The 20,624-nt window shown below is 33.2% G+C and overlaps 1 protein-coding gene across 3 annotated transcripts in view; it reads right to left on the bottom strand.

Moving 5' to 3' along the window:
• Positions 1-20,624, bottom strand: part of GRHL2 (grainyhead like transcription factor 2) — a 208,946-nt gene that overhangs the window by 145,197 nt on the left and 43,125 nt on the right. For all 3 annotated transcript variants that reach the window (XM_003760308.4, XM_023496425.2, XM_023496424.2), the window contains exons 2-3: positions 5,873-6,068; positions 1,792-1,859 (exon numbers count right to left, since the gene is read on the bottom strand). In XM_003760308.4, the coding sequence (XP_003760356.3) occupies positions 1,792-1,859; positions 5,873-6,068 (264 nt within the window). The remainder of the gene's footprint in view (positions 1-1,791; positions 1,860-5,872; positions 6,069-20,624) is intronic.

The raw sequence follows: 20,624 nt of genomic DNA, 5'->3' as shown, positions 1-20,624 counted from the left end.
GGAGATGTTATATTGGGATCAGAACGGCTTCTAGCCAAAACTGTGAAATAAGTGAAGTTTGTCTTTGGTATCACTCCATCCTAATTCAATGCTCACTACCTGCTTATCTTTCCTTCCTCAGAGGCCCAAAGTGCCCTCCCAGGTTTCTAAGAAGTCCCATATGCCCAGACACTGAAGTGTCTCATAAAACCTGGACAGTAATGGAACATTAAATATCTTCAACCTACTTTCTCTCCTCTTCATGACAGGATCAGAGATTTAACACAGGAAGGGACTTTAAAGACTATTTAATCCAATCTTCTAACTTTAATGATGAGGAAACTGAGATACAGAAAGGTGAATTGATTTTCTTGAGACCAATCAGTCATAAAGCTGAGGCTTGAACCCAACCCATCTGATTCCAAATGCAATATTCTTCCTTAAGTTGTGTCCTCTTCCTTCGGGGTCTTCCTCTTGTAATAAAATATAATTGAGATAATCTAATCTCAGTTGATATGTCATCCCTCTTAGGACTGAAGCTAAGGCTGGTAATCTCATATGACAGGAAAGGGAGGACAATATTGTGGGTCAAGAAAGTCTTTCATTACCTTTCTCCACTTAAATGGGCAGTTCTGTTCCCAAATGAAAAAGAAAAATAAAGGAGAACAAAACTCCAATCTCTATTCTTTTCTCAAGAGTTTTTTTCCCATTGAATACTGCTCTTTTCAATTAATATGGATCAAAAGTTCCTATAAGAGTATTAGGAAGAGCATTGGACAAAAACAGAAGTTGAGAGCTGAGCTCTGCCTCTGACTTGCTGTATCACCTAGTGCAACATCCTTCATCCTCTTTTATTGCCTTAGTTTCCTCATCGGTAAAATGAAGCTAGTACATTATATGTACAAAAAATATTTATAGTTCTTTTTCTTGTGGCAAAAAATTAAAGAGTAAGAGAGTACCTATACGTTCAGCCAATGGCTGAAACATGAATATGTTTATGAATATGTATATGAATGAATAGAATGGAATATTATTGTAAGAAGTAATGAAAGGAATGTGTTCAGAGAAAATAGGAAAACTTGTGTAAACTGATGTAGAGGGAAAGGAGCAAAATTAGAAGCACAATTTGTATAATAATAACAATACTGTAAAGATGAACAATTCTGAAAGACTGAAATATGCTGATCAACCCAATAACCAATCATGATTCCAGAAGATCCATGATCAAACATGTTACCTACAAAGAGATAATGAACTCAGGGCTAATGTATATATTTTTTGGCCTGAACAATTCTGCAATTACTTTTGCCTGACTTTGTATATTTGTTTTGTTGTTGTTCAGTCATTTTTCTTCCATGTCTGACTCTTTGTGATCCCATTTTGAGATTTTCTGGGTAAAAATACTGAAGGAGTTTGCCATTTCCTTCTCCAGTTTATTCTATAGATAAGGAATTGAGGCAAATAGTTAAATGAATTGCCCAGAGTCACACAACTAATAAATGTCTGAGGCCAGATTTGAACACGGGAAGATGAATTTTCCTGATTCTAGGTGCTACTATTTGGGGGATAGGGGAAGAAGGTTAGGAGAGGTGAAAGGGAAAAAATATATTTTTGTTAATTAAAAATGTTTAAGATAGCTTTTTAAAAATTTTTTTTTAGAATTAGGAGAGTAGATTAAATGATCTCTAAGTCCCTTCTAGGTCTGAAATTCTACTTTTGAGAATTTCTAAACTCGGGAAGTATATATGTTTATAATATATTACATATAATATAACGTAGAGAATATCTTATTATAATAAGATAATTCCTTACCTTTTATCTTGATCTTCTTGATTGTCTGTAGTTTTGCAAACAGTCAGCAACCTTTTATCTCGAGGAACCTGCAAACAGTATCATCCAGAGATAACATGTGACATGGAATACTAAGTACAATCTAGCAAGGAAAAAACTAAACTTTCTTTAAACCAAAATGTCTCAACCATATGTCAGGCTGACTTTTTAGGGGCAGTGCTATAAGATACAGTAGTGCTATCTGTGTCACTAAAAGAAATGGTAAGACCAATAGTCAGATTCGCAGCTCAAGGATCTGCTACTTGCAGTCATAGGTAGCTTTGCTTAGGCCTGGATTCTCTCTCCTGTTAACCTCCTCTCACATCCCCTTGACTACTTCAGAATGGAAAAGATAAGAAAGGGGAAAGTGCATATTAAATTTGGGTGGCTCATTTGTATTTGACACACTTGGAATTTTTTTTTTTTTTTTTTTTGCTGAGGCAATTAGGATTAAGTGACTTGCTTAGGGTCACACAGCTAGGTGTTAAGTGTTTGAGATCAGATTTGAACTTAGGTCCTCCTGCTGACTTCAGGGCTGGTGTTCTATCCACTGCACCACCTAGCAGCCCCCACACTTGGAATTTTTATTAGAGTACCTATCCAGGAACATATATGCATCCTCTCTTCCCTACTGTTTGAATTCAGAAGGGACCATTTCATGTACCTGTGTTACTTATGTATCTTCCCCACAATTTCCAGGATATTGCTTTACACATAATAGGTACTCTATAAATCCCTTTAGATTGACAGACAGATTTTTGGAGTGGAGGGAGATTCAAAACATCATGGTTTAGCATAAGCCAAACATAAAAATCTTTTCTAGACAGGTAGACCAAATATCTGACTCACAAAGCTAATTGTAGTTGCCTGACCTAGAATTTAATACCTACAGTTTTGATCAATCTTTCATTTATAATCATATACACATAAAAATAAATAAACATACATATATCAAATATTTAAAATGTGTTTGTGTGTGTGATCTGCAGGTACAGTCACAAAGAAAACAAGTAGTTATGATATACCCAATTTGTAGTAGAAGGCATACCAGATTTGGAGACAGAAGTTTGAACTTTAAATTCCACCTCTACTATTTACTAAATGACCTCAAAAAATGATTTTAATAAATACAGAGATCTGGATGAGATGACAATAAGCAGCTTTCATAGCTGGCTGAATGGCCCAAATCAGCATAGTTGCTAATGGCTTAATGTCAATGTAGCATAAAGTCTACAGAGAAATACCCCCAGATTTTGTACTTGGTAAAGAGAAAGTCCTCAAAATAGAACAGTGGGGTGGATTGCAATGCCCAGAGCTGTTATATAGGTTTCTAATTAAGGAGAGCCTGGCCCATGCCCAGTAGGAAAGGGAAAAAGACTTGCGTATGCTGATATAGTGGGGATTCTGAGTTTATTTTGAAGTGTCAAAGAATTGGAATCTGGAGGTTGGAGGGGACATACTCCTCAGTTTGGGGAATAACTAAACAAATTATGGAATATAAATGTGATGGAATACTACTGTACTATAAGAAATGAGGGGAATGGTTTCAGAGAAATTTTTAAAGATTTCTTTGAACTGATGCAGAGTGAGATGAGCAAAACCAGGAGAATAATTTTTACAAAGACAATAATATTGTAAAGACAAACTACTTTGAAAGACTTAGAAATTAATTAACATGACTAGCCATGACTCTAGAGAATTTGGATGAAACATGCTACCTACCTTCTGATAGAGAAGTTAAGAACTTAAGAAAGAGGCTAAAAAGTGACTTTTTTATGGCCAGTGTAAAAATTTGTTTTGTTTGACTACATATGTTTGTAACAGGGTTTTGTTTTTCTTTATTTCTCAATTTTGAGAGAAAGGGAAAAATATCTGCTAATTGAAAAATATTAATTAATTAATTAATTTGTTGATCATTTTAAATCACTGCACAACGTTTCTTCCCTTGCATTTTAAAGAAACCTAAAGTAGTATTTCATGTGAATAATTAGAATGTGTAAAAGTCAGTGCTAACAAAAAAGCAAAATACATAAAAGTCAATGCTAACAAAAAAAAAGCAATAATAAAATTTCCACAATTAATATGTGGAAATTTATTAAGTTGGTACATAATGTTTTCGTGTGTCTTGTAGGATTTATTGTCTCTGTCTGAACTGAAAGTTAAGCATTTTATGATCATTTCCATTTTAGATAAACAATATGTTCTTTTCCCTGGCAAAAACTCAGAGGTCATAGAATTAATTGGTGCCATTCCTTAAGAATTCCTTATGATTCTTCTCAAATCAACATTTTAAGGAATCATTTCTCTTTTTAGAGGGCAACTAGGTGACACAGTAGAGAACTGAGCTTGGCTGTGTGACCCTGGGTAAGTCACTAAATTCTGTTTGCCTCAATTTCCTCATTTATCAAATAAGCTGGAAAAGGAAATGGCAAAGCACTTTAGTATCTTTGTCAAGAAAACTTGAAATGGAGTTAAAAAGAGTAGACACAACTGAAATGATTGAACATACATATATTCTCTTTTCAGAAATAAGTTGCAATCAGAGATGTAATCAGATTGCTTCTGCTTTGAAAATGCAGAGGATACAGTTTTTGAAAAGCTGAATGGCAAAAATAAGGCTTAGATCAATAACTTAAATGTTATATTCCACAACAAATGCAAAATGGACATATGTATTCTGATTATTAGAAATTGTTACACATATATACTAGCAGAGAAGTCATATATTTTCACAACTATGGATTAGAGATTAATTCTTACCCAAGCCTTAAATAAGATAATAAATTAAAAATACAACATCTGCTATTTTTTCCCACCTTGATGCCTTTGTACATGTGGTCTCCCAATGGATGAAATGCAATATTTCTTCTCCTCTACTACTTTCTTCAAAATTTGGAACTATTTGGCACCATTTCCTATGGAAAGGTTTTCTGATTCTCCATTCTTGTTGGTGTTCTCTCCCTTGAGTTATTATGTATTATGTATTAGTTTACATGTTGTATCTATGCAATGTTATTACATTATAACTGTTATAATGTTATAATGTGTTATATCAATATATTGAATTGATATTATATAAATGTTATAATGTGTATATTATATCAATATATTGAAAGTTCCATGAGATCAAACACTATTTTTCTATTTGCATGCTCAGACTTCTAGTTTTAACAGGCACTAGACTTGACTTAGGGACGTTTAACCCAGAAAAGAGAAAACTTGAGGAGATTATGATAGTTAATTTTGAATGTCACATAGAAGAGGGATCAGACATGTTCTGGAACTAAGATCAATGGGCAGAGTATTTCAAAAATCATATAGAGGTTATTGAAAGGAAAATAGAGCTTTCCAAGAGGAAAAGGGGCAATCTTGGATTTTTTTTTACTAGAGTCTTTCAAGCAAAAGCTGGATAACTACTTGTCAGTAGCATACCCTCTTCCTCTCCTAAAAGTTTATATGACATATTTATTAAAGGCAATTTTTTAAAAAATTGAATTAAAAAAAATTAATTACATCTTTGTTGTGAAAGTTTTCTGAAATGACAAAGAAAGAATCATAGAATCATGGACCTAGAGCTGGACCTCAGAGGCTTTCTTGTCCAAATGCTTCTTTTTTAAAAAGGGGGAAACAATTCTAAATAAATTAAGGGCCTTCCCCAAAGACAAATCGATAATAAATATCAAAGATGGGGTTCTCTGTCTCCAGAACCAGTACTCTTTCCACTGTAACTATGTTGCTTACACACCTTGCAATTTCACAAATCAAAGTTGGGGATCATTGTGCCACATCAAAACCCTGAAAATAGAAGTTCACCAGGAAGAAAATAAGGAAAAGAAGGAAGGAAGGAAGGAAGGAAGGAAGGAAGGAAGGAAGGAAGGAAGGAAGGAAGGAAGGAAGGAAGGAAGGAAGGAAGGAAAAGAGAAAATAAAGCTTACATCTCTAAATTGTGGTGTTCAGCCCAGAGTGATGAGTACTCAAGGAAGCAGGAGAGAAAAGGTGAATGTAATTTTTTTTGTAGTAAAAAAGTAGAAACAAATTGAGGAATAAGAAATATGTTATCTACCTTATAATAATCATACAGTAAGCCCAAAGCAGCAGCACTGTCCTCATCTCCATTGATACTCATCATTGCCTTGGTGGCAGCAGTCAGGGGATTTTCAAGGTAGGATTTCCAGGCTTCATCTTCACTGGTGTAGGCCCGGCGGGTGTGGAATGGTGTGTCATTTGGCATCGGCACTAAAGCAACGAGTCGTTTATTACTGTAAAACATAAGGTGTGTGATCATCATTCATGGAAATTTTTCTTTTTTCTTCTGAGCTTCATATATCTCATTGAATTCATAGTCCTCCATTAGTCATGGAATAGGAAAATTATGCAACATAAAACTCACTATTACCACTGAATAAAAAAAAAAAAACAACAGTAAGAGCTTTATTGACTGATTAATTGACTGGCTTTCCCTATCTCACAAAGATTGAAAAAAAAAAAGCAGCCACCCATGGGTCTATTGCAATATTAACCAGCATAGAAGCTTTGATCTGCTCTGTTCTTACAAACTGTGCCAGTTTGTTCCTCCATAGGCAATCTGATGGCCCTCCATACCAAGGGGTTCACCATACTGGTGCTAAACTCAGCTCTACTTAGCTCTGCTAAAACTCAGAATTCCTGAGTTCAATGGATCCACCAGCCTTATTGTCCCTCAATAACAGAGTACAAACTTATACCACTATGCCCAGCAAGAAGATATTTAAATATATATATTCCTTTCTTATAAGGAATAGCTCCAGGGGAGGGGGAAAAACAGGGAATAAGGAGAAAATTTAAGCTACATAAAAACATAAAAAAAGAATAAAAACTTGAATAAAAAAGAAAAGAAAGAGCAAATGATCTGTCTTTTAAAAATTGGTTAGCAATCTTTTAACAGCAGTATATAAAAATATCAGTGTTACTATGTAAAAGAGCAGGTTTCACTTAACTTCATTTTCCCTGAGTTATTAAAAATATTCACTACATTATATGTAACATCCCTCACTTCCTTCAAGTGTCAATTAAAACCCAATCTTTTGCAAAAAATCTTTTCTAGACCTCCTTAATCTTAGTACCCTTCCTTATACCATCCCCAATTTATCCTGTATCTATCTTGTCTAAACATAGTCACTTATGTTATATCCCTCATTAGACTGAGCTTCCTGAAATCAAGGTCTATTTTGGCTTCTGCATCTCCAGTTTTTAGTATGTATATCTAGTATATAATAGGAGCTTAATCAATATTCGATGTATTAAATTGGTAAATAAAACCTTTATTAAAAGCAGGGTTTCATATCTATTCTAATTTAGACTAGAAATCTGTAATAAACTATGCACCAAATTCAAATCTTTTGATTTACACAAAATAAAACCATTTTGCAAATGCTTAGAAACACATAATAGTAGGGAACAAATGGATTGAGATAGGTTTTCTAAGGATTTTTAATGTTTTTAGTTCATGAACCAGATTGTATTTTAGCTCTCCAGTTATCTTTTTAAATTGGACATCAGTAGAAATAGAAAAGGTGGTTTGGTGGAGAAATTTTTACAATGAGAGAGAAGTTATAAATCACCACATATATAAATGGTCTCAATTTGACTCATTAAAAAAAAAAAAAATCTGTGGCAAATAATAGAATCTTACTGCATTTAATCTCTTCTGATTCCTGTAAGTCTATGAAGTAGTTCCTTAACCTCCAGCACTAGTGAACTACAACGGATTTCTGCTGTTGCTCAATCATATATAAACCACAGGTTAAGTGCATTAGGGAAGTAGTGAATAGAAAATTAGGGCATCCAGTGTACTTTATATTTACACAGTGTGAGGTAAGAGAAATTTGTCACTCACATTGGCCAATTGGGCAACACAGGCTCGTGTGAAGTGGAGATGGACAATGGAGATTTTTTTCCCATAAGGATAGACAGACAAGGATTTCTCTTTTGGTTAAATGAACATTGGTGTAGATAACATCACATGTTATGAGGGTCTCATAACAATAGTTTCCTAGCCCTGAAATTTCAGCTACCAAATAAAAGACAGATGTAGATGGAAAGTTCGTTGGCACTCCAATCCCTCTGCTGTTTTATTTGTTCAGTGAAATGGAACTGAAAAAGAACAATAACACATTGTATTTCAGGAACACTTGTTAGCAACATAGTTCACATGACAGGCATATGGGACACTTTTCTTGACCTATCTATGTGACTATCAACTATTAAGGAACTTCTTCTGCATCACAAATGGTGGAACTTCTCAGTCACAAATGACTTTGTAAAAAGCTCCTCCCTTCCCTCTTTTTTTTTTTTTTTTTGGATAGTTGTTGGGCCTTTTAAAATGTAGTGATTTATAAGCTGATTCTCTCCTAAGAAACTGGTAAAGTGTCAAGAAATGGCAAGGTCTTTGCTAAGCCCTTGTTTGATGAAAAATACCAAGGTAGAAAAAATATCCAGACAACACATTTTCTTCATTTGCCTTTGTTTTGTTCATGTGTCTTTTGATTACATGATTATGTAGAAAATATAGAAACTATAAGACTTCCCTGTAAGGAGGTCTCTGAGACTCTACAAGAAGAATGGTATTTTGCTTACAGAGCATACCTCCACACTCTGTCTCTCCGTGTAATGGTTTTTCAATTTATGTTATTGAATTTCTTTAGTTTCAAGTACTACTTCCTCTTAAATGATTGTTCATGTTCTAAATATTCCTTTTCCACCCCCTCTGAGTTTATAAATCTCCTAGACCACTTCAACACTTGCTTTTTCTCCTTCTTCACTCCTTCCTCTCTACTAAGGATCTCTCATATCTTACAACCTTCTTTAGTCAAGTCAACAGATACCCATTAAGTACTTCCTATATGACCAGGCCCTCTGCTTGGTGCTGAGGACACAAATTCAAGCAAATTGTGTGACAGTCCCTATTCTTAAAGATCTTACATTCTTTTGTTTTTTATTACTTATTTGATTTTTTTAAAATTTCATCATTTTATTTTTACTTTGGAATAAAATAAGATAGCAATATCCTTCATATGTCCTTTGTAGTTAATTCAGGTATTTTTAATAGACAAAAAAGATAAAGTGCCAGGCCTGGAGTGAAGAAATTCATCTTTTTGAGTTCAAATCCAGCCTCAAACATTAAATGATTATGTGACCTTGGGCAAGTTCTTTAACCCTGTTTGCCTCAGTTTTCTCATCTGTAAAATGAGCTGAAGGAAATGATAAAGCACTCCAATATCTTTGCCAAGAAAACACAAATAGGAACATGAAGAATAAGACATAACTGAAAGTGACTGAACAACAACAACAACAACAGAAAATAAAAATAAGGAAAGGTAAGAGGAGATAAATACAAAATCTTATCATAGCCCTATAAGAATAGCATCAGAAATACTAATGCTCAGAAGGAAATGAGACTTCTGTAGAAAACAAAGATTTCTAAATATGGTGTATTGTTTGTTGGTCATTTTGCTATATTAGTAAAAAAGGAGTTCAAAGAAAAGACATAAATGCTACTTGAAGTAGATAAGATGATTTTAACTAATAAGAAAGAAAAAGCAGAATTCTTCAGCTCTTATTTTGCTATTTTATTACCAAGAAGAATGCTTGCCCTGAAAGCAATAATGCAAAAAATATTTAGCAAGGAGTTGATACCCAAGGATATAAAGAGAGTAAGAAAGCACTTAATTGCCAAGAGGAATTCAAATCATCTGGTCCAAAAAAGGGCATCACAGAAGACATGTATAAATGGATCATCTCATGTGTTAAAGAACAATTAATATCTATGCTATAAAAATTATTCTCATTACTATAAGGCACTCTAACAAACTCCTTTTATGAGACATATATGTATATATATATATATATATATATATATATATATATTAATAAAGAAACTGTGGAAAGAAAAGTAGGGGAAAAGACTTACAGAGTAATGTCACTAATGAATATAGATGTAAACATTTTAAATAAAAAGAGGAATCCTACAGAAACACATTCATAAAATAATTCACTACCACCAAGGTGTATTCATGCTAGTTATACAAGGTTGACTCAGTATTAGAAAAATAACCATCTTAAGGAATCACCTAAATAATAAACATTACAAAAATCACATGATTATTTTAGAATATTTAAAATAATTTAGAAAAACATAGACTTCATTTATTTTTCTCTAAAAAAGCATAAATATGTTGTTCACTCATTTCAGTCATGTCCAATTCTTTGTAGCCCAAGTTGGGTTTTCTTGGTAATGATACTGAAGAGGTTTGCAATTTCCTTCTCCCTGTCATTTTACAGATGAGGAAACTAAGGCAAACAGGGTTAAGTAACTTGTCCGGGGTAACACAGCTAGTAAATGTCTGAGGCCAGATTTCAAATCAGAAAAGTGAGTCTTCCTGATTCTAAACCTAATCTATACAATGGACCACTTAAACATCTTCTAAATGAATATGGAAAGGCCCTTTCTTAAGAGGATCAAAAGTATATATTAAAAACAAAGAGCTAATATTATTTGCAATGAAGAAATAATAGATACTTTGCAAAAAGGAATAAAATAATGCTGTCTCCACTCCTCACCATTATTTGATATATTCCTAGTCAAGAGAACAAGATTAAAAGTATAAACTATAGCAAGGAAAGAATAAAATTATTCATCTTTGTAGATGACATGATAAATACTATGGAAACCCCAGATAATCAGCAAGGAAGCTAAAGTAATTGCAATAGAATCATATCAGAATACAAAATATATCCAAAATAATCATCAACCTACCTATTGTTATTACAAGAACCAGGAAGAAATAATAGTAAAAGAAATCATCTAAAGTAATTATCAAACGTTAAGAAGATAATCAACTAAAATACATGTAAGGCTTATACAAATATAAATACAAAATATTCCTTACAGAAATAGAGACAAATAATGGGAGAAATATTTTATTAATGATTAGACTATACCCATATGTTAGAGTGAACATATTACTCATATTAGTTTACAAATTTGGAGTTGCATAAGTCAAATAACAAAAAGAGCACTTTGTATAAACAAAACAAACAAAATCAAAATTCATTTAGTAATTCCCAAAGGGCTAGACTTGAAAAGGATATAGTGCAAAAAATACAATAGCAGATAATAGCAAACCCCAAATATTTGATATTCATTCAAAACAAAACGATCAGTGGAAAAGACATTATTACATATATTGTAATAATAAGCAATAAACAAAGTAAAAGCAGCCCAACAACACACATTAATGGGTAAAGGAGTCCATTTTGACAAAAATAGCTTGGAAAATCAGAAGACAGTTTGACAGAAATTAGAACCAAGGGAATAGACTGTCATGGAGAGAGAGAGAGAGGGAGAGAGAGAGAAAGAGAGAGAGAGAGAGAGAGGAGGAGGAGGAGGAGGAGGAGGAAGGAGAAGGAGAAGGAGAAGGAGAAGGAGAAGGAGAAGGAGAAGGAGAAGGAGAAGGAGAAGGAGAAGGAGAAGGAGAAGGAGAAGGAGAAGGAGAAGGAGAAGGAGAAGGAGAAGGAGAAGGAGAAGGAGAAGGAGAAGGAGAAGGAGAAGAGGAGAAGGAGAAGGAGAAGGAGAAGGAGAAGGAGAAGGAGAAGGAGAAGGAGAAGAAGAAGAAGAAGAAGAAGAAGAAGAAGAAGAAGAAGAAGAAAGAACAAGAAGAACAAGAAGGAATGGGAGGGGGAGAGGGAAAGGGAGAGGGAGAGGAAAAGGGAAAGGGAGAGGAAGAGGAAAAGGAAAAGGGAGAGGGAGAGGGAAAGGGTGAGGGAGAGAGAGAGGAAGAAAAAGAAAAGGGAGAGGGAGGAAAGAAGGATAGAGAGGGAGAGGGAGAGAAAGAGGGAGGGGGGAGGGAAAACAAACCTCAAACACAAAGTGAATACTAGATCATAATATGAAAGACCACATCATTAAAAAATAAATTAAAAGATATTTAGAAAAAGAATGGTTCACACTTAATGGCTAGAAAGTGAATTCTTAACCAAAAGAATGTTCACAGTCAATAATCAACAAGTATTTGTTAAAATACCTTCTATGTGCTTGGTACTAGAGTTAGAAGTAGAAATAATGAAATGCTCCCCACTGGCAATGATCTTCTATTCTAATGGGGGGACAAATACATGAAAAATATATACAGTGTAAACATAAATGGAATAAATACAAATAAATACATGTGTATATATAAAAGAAATACATATTAGGTCATCAGAGAAAGAGGACACTAGCACCTAGGGAATCAAGAATGGCTTCATACAGATAACACATAGGCTGAAACTTAGAAGGATTCTGTAAGGCAAAAGTAAGACATACTAAGCACGAGGGACCACCAATGTAAAGACACACAAATAGGAGATAGAATGTTCTACATGAAGAACAAAAAGAAGACCAGTTAGGTATCCCATAGCATAACAGAAGAAAAAAAAATCCAGTGGACTTAGAAAGATGGATTGGAGGCAGGTTCTGTGGGTTTTAAAACTAAGCATAGGAATCCATTGGAATTGGTTGAGTAGAGGAGTCAAAATTGGCACTTAACGAAAATTATTTTGGCAGCAGTGTGTAGGATGGAATAAAAGATCATTTCAATTATATGAAATTTGAAAGTTTTTTCATGAAAAAATTCAATCTTTTTATACAATTTTCCTCCACACATTCTATGCATCAGACAAACTAGACTACTTTTTCTGCTGAAAAGAATCTATTCTCTTCTGATGTTTATACCTTTCTTCACAATGTTTCAAATGACTTCCTTCCCTACTCTTCTTTGTCAAATTTCTCTCCATACTTTAAAAACTAATTGAAATGTCACTTCCTCTTCAGTTCCCCATTGGCAAAAAAAAAAAAAAAAAAAAAAAAAAAAAAAAAAAAAAAAAAATCCTTAAAATTCACCTAGTATTTTATTTGACAACACTGCAATGGACTTATGTAGTACCATTACTTTGACAAGTCTGCTTATGTGTTAGAGCTCATAAAGTATACATTTTGTGATGGTTCCATGAGAGCAGAAACTATTTCTAATGTAAACATTTTATCTCACAGGTTCTACTAGCTTGTGCTCTACAAAAGGTAATAAAAAGTCAGTTAAGTTGTACAATGGATAGAATGAGTGGCCTAGAGACAGGAAAATGAAAGTTCAAATCCTGCTTACTACTTTTACTAGTTGTATGATCCTGAACAATTCAGAATCAGGATCAGGAACAAATACCTTCAGATTTTTCATCTGTAAAATAGGAATAATATTAGAACCTACTTTCTAGGGTTGTTGTAAGGAGTAAAAAAAAAAGAAATTTGTAAAATGCTTCAAAAATTTTAAAGTATTTTTAAATGCTAGCTATTACAATTGTTGTTGGTTTTCAGTGAAAAACAAATGAAGAAAAAGATGAAAACATTGTAGTGGGAAAAAATGCCAAGAACATCTGATTCTGAGAACTCCCTCAAGTGCAGCAATTTGTACAAAGATGTTCTGTTAGAAAGAACAATGGAATTTTTAAAACAAGACAAATTGATGATGAGTAAATTTATAAAAATTTTTAAAATATAAAGTAATCCCTAAAGACTCGCCAATAAAATGTTAAAATTCAGGGAAGTAAGGATAGGGAAGACTACAAAGTTTTATACTGTATCTCTTTCATATTTCCCTCTTACTGTCAAGAGCACTGCCATCTTCTCAGTCACTCAAAACTGTACCCTCAGAGTAATCCATAACTCCACACTTGTATTCATTCCACAAATAAAATCTGAAGTCTCTTTCCTAGTTTTCTTGTTTGCATCATCACATCATCTCTCCTATATATTACCTACCCTCCTTTCAATAAAGTTGCCATCTTGATGTAGGATCTCATCATCTTACATCTGAACTGTTCCAATAGTATTCTGGTTGTTCTCTCTTTTTCAAGCCTCTCCCTATTCCAATTCATCCTGAAGTCAACCACCAAAATAATTCCCTAAAAGCAACGATTTGACCATGTCCCCCCACCCACACACACACACCCCTTCATTTAATAAATTCCAGGGGTTCCCTAATATCTGCAAGTCAAATATAAAATTCTATTTGGATTTTGAAGCCCCACACAACTTGGTTTCTTCCTACCTTTCCAGTCTTCTTACGCAGTATTCTCTGACACATATTTTATATATTTTATATTTATTTATTTTGGCTTTCTTGCTATTTCTACTCCATTTAGAGACATTTCCATTCTAAATGTTCACATGGACTATTTATAGCAGACCTGTGGCAGAACCTTCTGAGCTGGTGGGATCAATCACAGTCAGACACATCATATCTAGCCCCAACATGATGATGTCATTTAGGTACTCTTTAAGTACAAAAAAACCAGCACTGTCCCCCTTGGCTGGAGTGCACTTCTTTATCTCTTGGCTTCCTTCAATACTCCATTCAAATCCCACTTTCTGTAAAAGGCCTTTCCCATTTCTTCCCACTCTATTTCCAGAATGCCTTACCTTAGCTTATATGTATCTTGTGTGTGTATATATTTATTTGCATATTGTTTTCCCTTTTGGAATACAGGGTTTAGAATCTTTTTTAGATATAGGCTTTGTTTTGGCCTTTCTTTCTATCCCCACCCCTTAGTACAGTGCCTGGAATATAGTAGGCATTTAATAAATTCTTGCTAACCCATCAAAACACCATGTCCTTTTTCTTTTTCTAAGTTTCTGAAATCTGGTTCTCATCTTTCTGGGTTTTTTCCACCTTCTCTTTCTCCTCCTGACTTCCTCTCTCTGTCTTTATTCTCTTTGCCTATTCCACTCTATTTTTACTCTGGTAAACAAAATCAGCTAATAGTGCAATGGAAAGAGTGCTTGGGTTCAAATCTGGCCCCAGACACTTATTGTGTGATCCTAGACAAGTTATTAATCCCTGTTTGCCTCAGTTTTTTACCTGTAAAATGAGCTGGAGAAGGAAATGGCAAAACACTCTAGCTAATATATTTGCCAAACAAACCCTAAATGGGGTCATAAAGAGATGGACATGACTGAAATGAATAAACAACAACAGTCCAGACAAGAGATGACAAAGACCTAAATTAGGTGGTTATTATGAAAATAAAGAGAAAGGAATGTATATGAGATGCTATGAAGCTAGAAACAAGATATGGAAACTAATTGGAAATACTGGGTGAATGAGAACAAGAGTCAAATATGATGCTGAGGTTATGAATTTGGGTTATTGGAAGGATAGTAGTATCCTTCTACTTTGATGGGAGTGATAATAATCAATTATTATCAAGTGGTAATAATGGGGAGGTTTAGGAAAAGAGTCGGAGGTAAAGAGAGAATGAGTCATATTCTGGACATGTTGAGTTTGAAATGCCTATGAATCATCCATTTGAAAACATTCAAAAAGTTACATAAAGAGACAAGCCCCAAATATATAAATCTGGGAGACATCTGCATAGAAAAGATAATTGAATCTCTAGTAGCTAAGGAGATAACAAAATGACAATGTGCAGACAAAAGAGAAGAGTTACAAATGGAATTTTCTGACAGTGGGAATACACTTGTATTAATTTTTGGTATTACATTAGGATGATGTACTTAAGAGATCATAATGATAAAATAATATTTTTATAATTTAATAGATGTTTGGTCTGCTATCTTCTGTATGATTATAGAATTATATCAGAAGGCAAAGAAAGTAAGAATATTTCAGCGTGGGGTGGAGAGGAATTGGAATAGAATAAGGAAAACCAAAAAAAAATGGGGAGAAAGGAAATAAAAGAATGAGTAAGGGGGTGAGAAATGACAGTAGATCTTCCAAACTCATAATCATTTACTTAGAAAATGTTTTTAGATACTTACCTAGATATCTAAGGCTGCTGGATAAGCTGATTGATTCCAAGTAAATCAAGATTTTGATCTTTATGCCGTAGTATGGATTTGGAAATCAAGCCATTTGATTCAAATAGCTAGCCTTGGTTCTAATCTCCAGACTTAATACTTTGGATAACTTACCTATAATTTCTTTGAGCCTCACTTTCCATATCTGTATATTAGAGTTTTGAACTACATAATTTCTAAGGCCTTTCTAATATTAAATCTGAGGGTCATATGAATTTATTTAGGCTAAAGGAAGATATTCCTCTCACTCCAACTCTAATAGCTTGCTGTTCAATGGCTAACTCTTTCACAATGTTCCCATAGTGAATGATCTATTATCTTGAACAATTTCAGTAATGAAAGAAAACAAAGAATTTCAAAACAAGTTCATTCTACAGGTGTACTGTTTAAAAAGTGTCATTTAGTTTTTTTCTTGTGTTATACTTTCCAATATAAATAAATACAAACAGGGAGGTCATTATATTATAATTATCATTTCCCATACACTGAGAAGCCAGCAATTAGCTAGCAAGGCAAACCCAATTGTAGGCTTGATCTAAAATATTTCTGGGCACTTCTCCCTCAACTTCCTTTGCACATGTAAGGGATTACTGGTTTGGAATACTACAGATGTCAGATTTTTAAAATTATATTGGTTAGTTTTATTAAATTCCTTTTTTTTCTTTTTTATTCTTTGTTATAAAGAACAGCTCTTTAGGAAGGGGAATGGGAGGGATACATTGGAAAAGAAAGGTGATTTTCTTTAAAAAAAAAAAAAAAAGAGCACCAGTAAAATGCTAATAAAAACAAAAATAAAATTTAAAAATACTTTCCATTTGATAAATGTTTACTTGATTTTTCTTGTGAAGGAAAAACTGCCTACTCATTCTTGCTATCTACTGGATTCAATTCATTTGAAGTCCACAACTCACTGATATCAAATTACTTTAATATTATAGGTCATAAATATCTTCTTGCAGGACAAATCTAAGTGATCCTGGATAATGCTAAACAAATATTGAATGAATGAATGTTCATAAGCCTCTCTAAATTAGCTAATCAATTTTTAAAACAGCAGGGGAGGGGAAGAGTAGTAGAGAGTAAAAAGGAAGAAACCTGAAAAAACAGTTTCAACCATTCTTTTCATCTTGTTTGATGACTAAAAAATTTTTTTACTATTATTTTCTCTTTCTGTGTATAACTTACAGTTTTATTCATGGATTATAATCTCTCTGGAGCACAACACTGTTGACAGATGTTTTCTAATGAAAATGAAGCAGTCTTTCTGGTTATAATGAGCAAGAGTGTTGGGAGTTATGGGAGAAAAAAAGAATATTCAGAGTTGTTTTTACCAAAGTTAGAAAAAGTCATTGAAGTTATCATCTTTCCATCTATATTTGGTGTGCTAGAAAGAGCATTGGACTTAGAATTAGACTCAGGAAGACCTAAGTACAAATTCCTGATAACATACATGTAATATAATTCACTAAGTTCAGCTTTCTTATCTGTAAAGCAGGCATAATAATATAATGTACTATCTATTTGACAATATGAGGAATTCAGAGGAATTTGGGAATATTTATATGGACTTATACAGTCCAAAATGAGCAAAATGAGGAGAATAATATACACAATGACTACAACAATGCAAAGAAAAAGCCAATAAAAAGAAGATGAACATTGAGTAATGGGGGAAAACTAAATAAAGTGATAATGAGGCAAAAAAAAAAAAGTCAAGAAAAGAAATCAATGAAACATTAACAACTATACTAAGAAGAGCATAAGGAAGTTCAGAAGGGGTCATAATAATTTTGTTCTTATCATGTTAAATTTAACATACAATTCAAAAACTATACTATAAATTTACATTTTCATGTATAATCTTTTCTGTTTTTCATTTTATATTGAAATGTTGGTTGGTACTTGTTAAATTCATAATAATAACTAAAGTCTTAGAAAAGAGACAATAAAACATGTCTTCCCTGTTATCAGAGAAATAAAGAACTACAAAAAGTAACATACTATGTTTCTGTTTGATGATCTTTAATTTTGCTAAAAGATTGTCCTCCCAGAAAGAAGGCTTCATCCTGATGGAGAATAACTTCAATATAAAGACAGAAAACAAGCACACACACAAAAAAAGAATTAATATAATAATCCTGATCACACTAACTTTTTCTCTTAGGAAAAAAATGATGGCTACCATGTAGTTCAGAAGAGTGTTTAAGTCATGGAGTCTCAGTTCTTACACCCTTTTCCTTTAGATCACTCACCTGAAACTTATACATGGGAAAGGAAAGGAACAAAACAGATGTATACAACTGGCACAGTACAAGGAAATTACTTTAAGACTTGAAATGACCCACAAACAGCTACATTTCATTGCACCAATATCACCATCTTGTTAAAAAGCATTATTTAATGTCTAGTAAGATGACACTATTTGAGTAGAAATACAAAAAAGAACTTTACAGATTGCCTTCTAAGAATTTATGCAATAATCTAAGATAAATACTGACATAGATAAATATATAAAGAATATTCTAATTACAAAGAAAATCCATACTAAAACTTAGACCATTTCCTTAGTACTCATTTCTTCCGTAAGCCCTTGCCAACTGGCTTTTGTCCCCTATGTTCTAATGAAACTATGTTTTTCAAGATCACACTGACCACTTCTCCAAATCCAGTAACCTTTCCTCATTCTTCATCTCCTTAATATTTACTGCATTTAAGAATTTTGATTAGCCCCCTCCTTTGGGAAATGTGCTCATTTTGCTCCCATGACATTGCATGTATCTTAGTTCTCCATCTATTTTCTGATTCTTTTCTCCTCCCCCTTCCTAAATTGTGGGCATCCCTTCATGTTTAGTCATTGATCTCTCTGTTCTCTCACTACACATCACTAAACAGCAAGAGCTATGATAATTCATATATATCTTAACAGTTGCCAAATCTTTGTATCTCTAGATAGTCATCTGACTGTTTCTCTAAGAAACTGTGGGGCCTTTTTTCACACCTACTATAAGAAGACTAATTCCCCAAAGAATCAATTACTCTCAGCAAATCCTCCCAGAGCTAACAGGGCTAATTAACAAAATTGCTTAATAAGCAAATTCAATTACAATTTATATTTTTAAAAAATATGAAATACACAGAATTCCCTATGTCATAAAATAGTTTTACCCCCCTATTAAGACTTTTAGTATTATTGAGGAATTTAGAGGGGGAAAGTCTTATTTTATTTTAATTCATTTATTGTTTTCATTATTTTTCCCTTTATTTTTGTTTTTTTTTTTACTTTATTGTTATTTTTCCCTTATCACATTTATTTTATTTTGAAAAGGCAATGTTTCTAGTCATCAAGATAAAGTTTCCTACCATTTCTGCCAATGCTTTGGGAGAAGTACAAAAGCCAGGGACCTGAAACAGTGCCATGAAAATGATAATTGTTCCTCTGTCTATTGGGTTCATCTACTTCCTGTTTGGGTGGTTCATACCAATTGCCAAATGCTTGCTATTTTTGATGTTTAATATTGCCCCAAAGCAGATAAATTTGCTTTTTCAAAATCCAAAAACTTATAATCCACAACATAAGACCTTTTTAAATGAAAAGAGCTTTGAATATATACTAATTTTTTGCAGACAATGGTAAGACAACAAAAGAGGATAAAAATATGTTTTAAAAACAACTAATACTATCCTGCTATTATTAAAAATACTTTTAATTAACAACATAGAAATTATATGCATGTATATGCTCTTAAGCAACTTGACTAAAAAGACAGATAAGAGTTGGGGTCTATGGATTATTCCCACCTCATTTAAAATAATACCTTTGTTACATGAGAATACTTCTATACTTGAATCAATTAATCAGGGTGTATAAATAAGATGTAGTTTTCCCCAAATAGCCAATGAGGGAATTGTTTTGTTTGAATATGCATTTTTGAAAAATTAAAACTTTAATTTTAAGAAGATAAATGCTAGACTTAGGAGTCAGAAGAGACTTGAGTCTGAATCTTGCTTCTAATATTTGCTACTTGTGTGTGATTAAGAAAATAACAAAGTGTTGCTGAAGCTGTGAAATCATCCAACCATTCTGGAGAGCAATTTGGAACTGGAACTAAGCCCAAAAGGCTATCAAACTATGCATACCCCTTGATCCAATAGTGTCTCTAATAGGTCTATATCTCATATAGATCATAAAAGAAGGAAAAGGACTCACATATGAAAAATGTTGTAGTAGCCCTTTTTGTGGTGGCAAGGAACTAAAAATTGAGTGGATGCCCATCAGTTGGGGAATGGCTGAATAAGTTATGGTAAATGAATATAATGGAATATTATTGTTCTATAAGAAATGATGAGTAGACTGATTTCAGAAAATCTGGAAAAGACTTACACAAATTGATACTAAGTGAAGTGAGCAAAACCAAGATAACATTGTACACAATAACAACAAGATTATGTGATAATTAACTCTAATATACTTGACTTTTCATCAGTGAGGTGATTCAAGGCAATTGCAATAAACTTGGGATAGAAAGTACCATCTACATGCAGAGAGAGAACCGGAGACTGGATGTGTATCAAATAATAGTGTTTTTATTTTTTTGCTGTTGTTTGCTCTTGAACTAATTTTTCTTGCACAAGATGATGAATATGGAAATATGTTTAGAAGAATGACACATGTTAACCTATATCAGATTCCTTGCTGTCTTAGAGAGAGGAGAGAGAAAGGAGAGAAGGAGGAAAAAATGGAACACAAGGTTTTGTAAAGGCGAGTGTTGAAAATTATCTTTTCATGTATTTGGGAAAATAAAATGCTATTGGAAAATATCAGAGAATAAATAGTTTAAAAGGAAAGAAAGAAAGAAAAATACCTGTCTTTGATAAACTCCAGTGAGCACACACAGATAAACTAGATTCACAAATATGAAAAGAACTA

The sequence above is a fragment of the Sarcophilus harrisii genome, chromosome 1 (assembly GCF_902635505.1).
Source record: "Sarcophilus harrisii chromosome 1, mSarHar1.11, whole genome shotgun sequence".
In the NCBI taxonomy this organism is placed as follows: domain Eukaryota; kingdom Metazoa; phylum Chordata; class Mammalia; order Dasyuromorphia; family Dasyuridae; genus Sarcophilus; species Sarcophilus harrisii.
Note: the sequence above shows the minus strand (reverse complement) of the source record. Positions and strands in the feature narration are given on the sequence as shown.